At 36.0% G+C, this 5,996-nt stretch overlaps 1 protein-coding gene across 1 annotated transcript; it reads left to right on the forward strand.

Annotated features, from left to right (window-relative positions):
• The first annotated feature begins 518 nt into the window (after window positions 1-518).
• On the forward strand, window positions 519-5,240 carry LOC141361701 (uncharacterized). Its single transcript, XM_073863378.1, has 11 exons — window positions 519-736; window positions 859-906; window positions 2,552-2,638; window positions 2,721-2,861; window positions 3,247-3,374; window positions 3,468-3,604; window positions 3,680-3,773; window positions 3,965-4,318; window positions 4,452-4,629; window positions 4,714-4,841; window positions 4,926-5,240. The coding sequence occupies exons 3-11, from the start codon at window positions 2,557-2,559 to the stop codon at window positions 5,238-5,240; spliced, it is 1,557 nt and encodes a 518-aa protein (XP_073719479.1). The 5' UTR covers window positions 519-736; window positions 859-906; window positions 2,552-2,556.
• Window positions 5,241-5,996: the final 756 nt, after the last annotated feature.

Here is a 5,996-nt window from a genome sequence, read left to right on the forward strand (position 1 = left end):
CAAAGTTCAGAATGTTTCGTTTACTGTTATGTTATATCGCGATGTCCAACGTGCTGCATGCATGCACTGGTGATTTCTACGTGACTTTTTTCCTACCACTTACAGAAGCCTCTCTGTGTTCGAGGACCTCTTTATTTACAAATTAAGCACTACAGTTACGGCAAATAGCGTGGTTTACTTATCCTAGCCGACAAACTGAAAGGAAGGTGGTTAACCTAATACAGTATTCCTCCAAAAAATCACACGTAATTATTCCCTCGACCTTAAAAGTTAAGGATCCTTTTGCTGACTAACGGTACAAATATTAGCATAACATTACATAAGTTTGTTTACCAACTGCGGTTGGTGTAACTTAAAATAACATAGTAAAAATATGCCCGTAACATTAGCGCTGCATGTTTATAAACAGCTATTCTAACCTCGTTTTACATGTAGGCAAGCGAACAGTTAGCAGACATAATTTGGCATAAACATGTAACTAATAACTTAGCTATCTTACCTGCACTGCAACCATGCACAGCAAATTTTCTGGTGTTACATTTCTGGTGTTATTTTTTTTGGTGTTGCCCAGTGTTAAAACCGGAGTACATTTTTATCTGCAAGTGTAAAACTGCATCTAGAAAAGGAGTTCCTTTTCAGTGTTAAACTTTTAACTCTATAAGCAGTGCAATTCCCAGAATCCTTTACGGCTATTTTCAGTTGGGAAGCCACGAGGAGATGAGCGCGCTCTTCAACGGTACGTGTCGTCTTTTAATGAGTTGTGTGGTTAAAAATGAAATAATTTAACAATTTAACATATATTGTTTATATATGATTATATGCAAACAATCTGAATTTGTTTTACATATTTTAATAAAGTGGCTGCTGATTCTGAGTTCGCTTGATGAAGCACCACGTGCATCTCAGGTAAGCCTAATTTGCACGTGAATTACCTTCCAACATTACAGTATACATAAGTCATTATCTTTTAAATAATTGTTGTGGATGTATTTGTACATATTTGTGATGTTACACATTGGTTGCAAGCATTCGGGGAAGATCGTTTTTGTAAATCACGGTGTATTTGTTTAATCCAGCAGTATTTTCCCTTGATAGTTTTAATTTTATAGTTTCAGTCTCTCAGTTGGAGTTTTGTAAGTGTGTTTAAACATATTGTCATGGGTGACATGGCGAAGTTTTGTCCGAAAAGACGCGACTTCTCGAACAAGCCGCGTGCGGCGTGTTCGAAGTGAAATGACGTTGTTCAAAAATAAAATCCTTAACTTAACCTGTAAGTTAACTATGTTTAAAAGTCTGTCAAATCGCGTTAACGACGCAACAGACTTTGTTTGTATTTGCCGTGATAATTATCCGCAGAAGTTACATTTTTCGTGTATATAATACACACTGTTAACTTCTTTAGTTTATTGATTGCGCATCATGTGCACGCGCCACAACTGCGTATCATGCACGGCACAAGTTATCATGTGCACGTTAAAGAGAGCTCTTTATTTATATCGGTTCTCCGCACTAAACCTGAGGAAAACGCGGATCATTAATGTATTTATATACACGAGCTTGTTTGTGTGACCACCACATGCACAAGGTAAGCCTAAATGAATTGGCACGTGGATTAGTTTCAAATATTACATTTTATTTATACACGTATTTTTTATAAGGTCTGTGTTGTGAACACATCAGTACTCATATGAAACAGTGGTTGCAAACATTTAATTTTTTTAGAGTAGCAAGGTTTATTTTAAAGAGTAGCTAAGCCTCTAAACCAACTTTTCTTGTAGTTAATGATCTGTAAGATTCGGGCTTGTCATTGATATTAGTAAGTTTTTTGACATTTGGAATATAAATGGTGTAAAAACGTCTGAGTGCAGCCCTCTTCCGGTTGAACGGTGGCTACTGCAGTTGCATTTTTCTATTGAATGTTGGGTCCAAAAATTAACTCGTGACAAGCAGGTTCAAGCTCACCACGCCCTTGTTACGATCTTACCACACACTTGGTACGAGCTTAGTTCGTCCCCTCTCTCTGTTGGGATCTGCCCACATTTCTTGCATTTTTCAGATATTGCCAGTGGGTGGAGTCAGGCTCTGACCAGGGGTTTAGTGTTTGATCAAACCATATTACCTGTTGATACAGTTTTACTTTTACAGTTGTAGTATCACAACGGGAGTTTTGTAAACGTATTTAAATACATTGAGGGATAGTATCGTGCAGCCATTTTCATAGTCTTTGGCTAAATCTATGCGCCTTCTCTGAGGTAAACAGACGTTGTTCTCACTGAAAACCTTTGTGCTTTGTAAGCATATGGATAGCTTATGGAATTCATGTCAGTTTTTGTATCAAAGTTAACACTTCCTAGCCGTTTTTACGAGTTTGTTTCCTGCAAAACGTGCTGGGGCTGGCAACTTTTTTTAATAAAGCTGGCAGAGAAATAGTTAATAAAAAGTAGGCCTATTGCTTCATCAAACAAACCTTAGGAAACCATGTGTATATATTATTTGAACCTTAAACTTGCAAATATGTTATCTTCATTTACTTGTTTGTTTTTGTTTTCAGTAACAATGCTCTTCAAAGTTTTATATGAAGGAAAGAAGAAATTGATTAAAGTTGATGGGGCAGATTACACCAGTTTAATGACTGAAGGTATTAATTTTAAATTAATTTAAATATTTTATTATCATGGTTGTTTTGTTGCTCATTTGTCTCTCTCATCTTATCCATAAAGTCAAGAGGAAATTTTCAATCAGTGACAAAGATCTGATACTACAAGATGATACTGGCGTGGAGGTGGATGAGGATGTATTCACTGACCTGCTGGAGGAGAGATCAGATAATATACTATGGAAAGTTGTTGACAAAGATTCTGGTAAGTGTGTCTGTGATATACAAACACCCTTAGCCATTTGATTTAATTATTGAAAAAAATGTTAGTTCATGGTGCATTAACTAATGTTAACAGTTTAAACGTTTGATTTTAATAATTAATAATTCTTAAATTAACATGAACAAAAATGAATAAATGCTGTATAATAAGTATTGATCGTTGTTAGTTTATGTTAGCTTTAGCATTAGCTAATGATAACAAATACAATCTTATTGTAGAGTAAATGTAGTTTTGTTGTTATTAAACACAATTTAATTATCCAAACATTTAATTTGGCTCATTAAATTTATTTAAAACTAGCATTTCATTAACTAAATGTAATTATTTTGTATGTTTTTGTTGAAGTGTCAATTTATTTTGCTTCCAGAATGCCCAGTCCTCGATTCGTCCTGTAGCTCACAAACTGACACACTTTCACTGTCATCTGAGACTGACGACAGTGCCGGACCAAGCTCCAAGAGACCTCGTTTTGATGAGGCTTTTGAGGCAAAACAGGTAAAATTTACTAGCTAGATTGTTTATTTTTTTTTATTTTTTGCATTTTTATATTATGAACACATTACAGCCAAATTTTTTTTTAATATATAGTATATAAGAGGCATTTTAGAAGAAAATGCAGGAGGACCTGCCATTTTGGCTCAATATTCAGAACAAGGAAAATTCACAGACTCAACCCGACGGCACTTAGTCAACATTGTGGTTGCGCACATTACAGGCAAAGAAGGGTAAGTCATAATTTAAACTTTTGTGAAAAAACTGGTTTAGTAGATTTTTCAAAATTTTTATTGTTTTTTTCTAAGACGTGTCCCATCCAAAGAAACAAAAACCCGCTGTGCTTTAGGAATTGTAACACTGTTCCCATCACTAAAGGATCCATACTCAAGAACTGGATATGTGAGTACTTAAAAATTGTATTCATTGTTAAGAAATACCTAATAAAAAAATCAAAATGGAATGTTTATGGTTTTAAACACTGTACTTTCTCATTGACACCCAGAATAGTGGCAAGTTAAGACATTTAATTTGATCTCTCTATTTAATTTATTTTATCTTATCTTCCCTTTAATCTTTGTTTTTATGTAAAGGAACATTTTTATGACCCAAAGAGCAACCAAGGATACATATCTTGGCGGCTGAAAACCGTTTCGCGGCAAAGCGGACACCACAGCAAACAGGGTGCTAGGTCAAGTGGAACATCAGACAGTGACGGCAGTGGAGGGCCCACAGCTCGTAGAGAAACTTTGAATCACTCGGTACTGCAGTTGGAGGGTGACCAGTGCAAAGAAGCAATATCTTTCATGAATCATTGTGCAGAAAGGGACCAGATTTTTGAGAAGATGAAAGCAACGTTCAAACACAGGCAGCAGCTTATTCATGATGCAGAGAAGTCCAATACAGTGCTTTCAGTTTTTCCAAGATTTCTTGACACTAAAGGATTGGTAAGATACTATATATATATATATATATATATATATATATATTAGTTCAATGAGAAGAGAAACATTATCTCATGATAAAACTGTGGTGTCTAGGATCTCTCTTGTTTATAGGTTTTACTTCAATTTGTTACAGATACTTCAAGATTTTGACATCAAATTTGGAACAGAGACCGCTTCCAGACTTCTTGAACAGTGGGACAGTCTAAAGCCCAAGATTATAGCTGAAGCAAAAACACTTACTTCGACCTTGCATCTGAACAGCCTGATTTCAGCTGCCGAGTGTAAAGGACAAGATGATTCCGAATGCCAAGGTAATGTTTTTTGTAAAGATGATGACAAAACTTTGTCTGCTACATGCATATTGTCAATTTCTGTTAATTCCCCTTTTTTTGCAGGATGGGACAGTGACATGTCCTCTGTTTTACTCCTGGCCTACCTTTTGCCACCTTCTGCTGGTGGTAGGAACAAATCCACAAAGATAAGCATCAGAGAGGCAGTGGACCATATTTTGCAGTTCCACAAGGTTGGCATGGACACATTTGTGAAACGTTATGGATCATGTGTTGGGTTATGTGTGTTCTGATTTTTTTTCTCTCTCTCATTTCAGTCTTGCCGCAGTCTTGCTGAACACATTAAGAAGACTGAAGGCCTTCAACCACATCTCCTTGCAGTTGGCTCAGCGAAGAATGTCATCCATGATTTCTACGTCGTTCTGGATGGAAAACTTCTTCCATGTCAGGCAAAGTCTTCCCTTTCTGCTTTTGATGAACTTTTTAAAGCCTACTTTGTCTTTGGTGTGTCATATCCCCACTGCTTGAATGCAATGTATACATTCATCCAGACAACAATCTACAAGATAGATGTTGGTACAGTTCGTGAAACCCCTAGAGTTAAGGACCTACGAGCTAAACTTTTGAACTAGTTTCTAGTTGCAAAAATGTTTCGCTGCTTTGTTTGCAAACTGATACTGTCCAATGTCAATGACCTTGTTCGTCATTTGAAACTTATTCATGCTTACTATCCAGGAAAAAAACTGAACTTAAAATGTGCACAGAGCAATTGTAAACATAGCTTTATGACCTATGCTGGTTTTCGAAAACACTTGAGTAGTGTACATAGAAATGACTTTATAGACCAAATTGTGACTGAAAATCAAACTGACGGAGAGGATGAACAGATGGAGATAATGCCAGATTTAAGAAATGACCAAATTGTAACAGAAAATCAAACTGACAGAGATAATGATCACATAATGTCAGATTTAAATATCGATGTTGAATCAACAGAGACTTTCAATGACAAAAGGATGGTTACTCAAACCCAAGAAATGTGTGCATCTATTATTGCTAGATTGCAAAACAGTGGAGTAGCAACTAGTGTTGTAACATCTGTAGTATCGGATATGGAAGAACTGGTCCATGAAATTCATTCAAATATCAAAAGTAATGTGATGAATCTGCTTCGTGCAGATGATATTGAAACAGCATTCAAAATAGATGATTGTTTTGATAATCTTGATAATCCATTTTCAAAACTGAGTACAGAAAACAAATGGAAAAAATACTTCAAAGAGAAATGGGCTGTTGTTGACCCTACAGAGATCAAATTAGGGGTAAGATATGATAGTAGACTGAATCGGGTGACACGGACGTATGATCAAATCCCTGTAACTGACAAA

This window comes from Misgurnus anguillicaudatus, chromosome 24 (assembly GCF_027580225.2).
Source record: "Misgurnus anguillicaudatus chromosome 24, ASM2758022v2, whole genome shotgun sequence".
Lineage (NCBI taxonomy): Eukaryota > Metazoa > Chordata > Actinopteri > Cypriniformes > Cobitidae > Misgurnus > Misgurnus anguillicaudatus.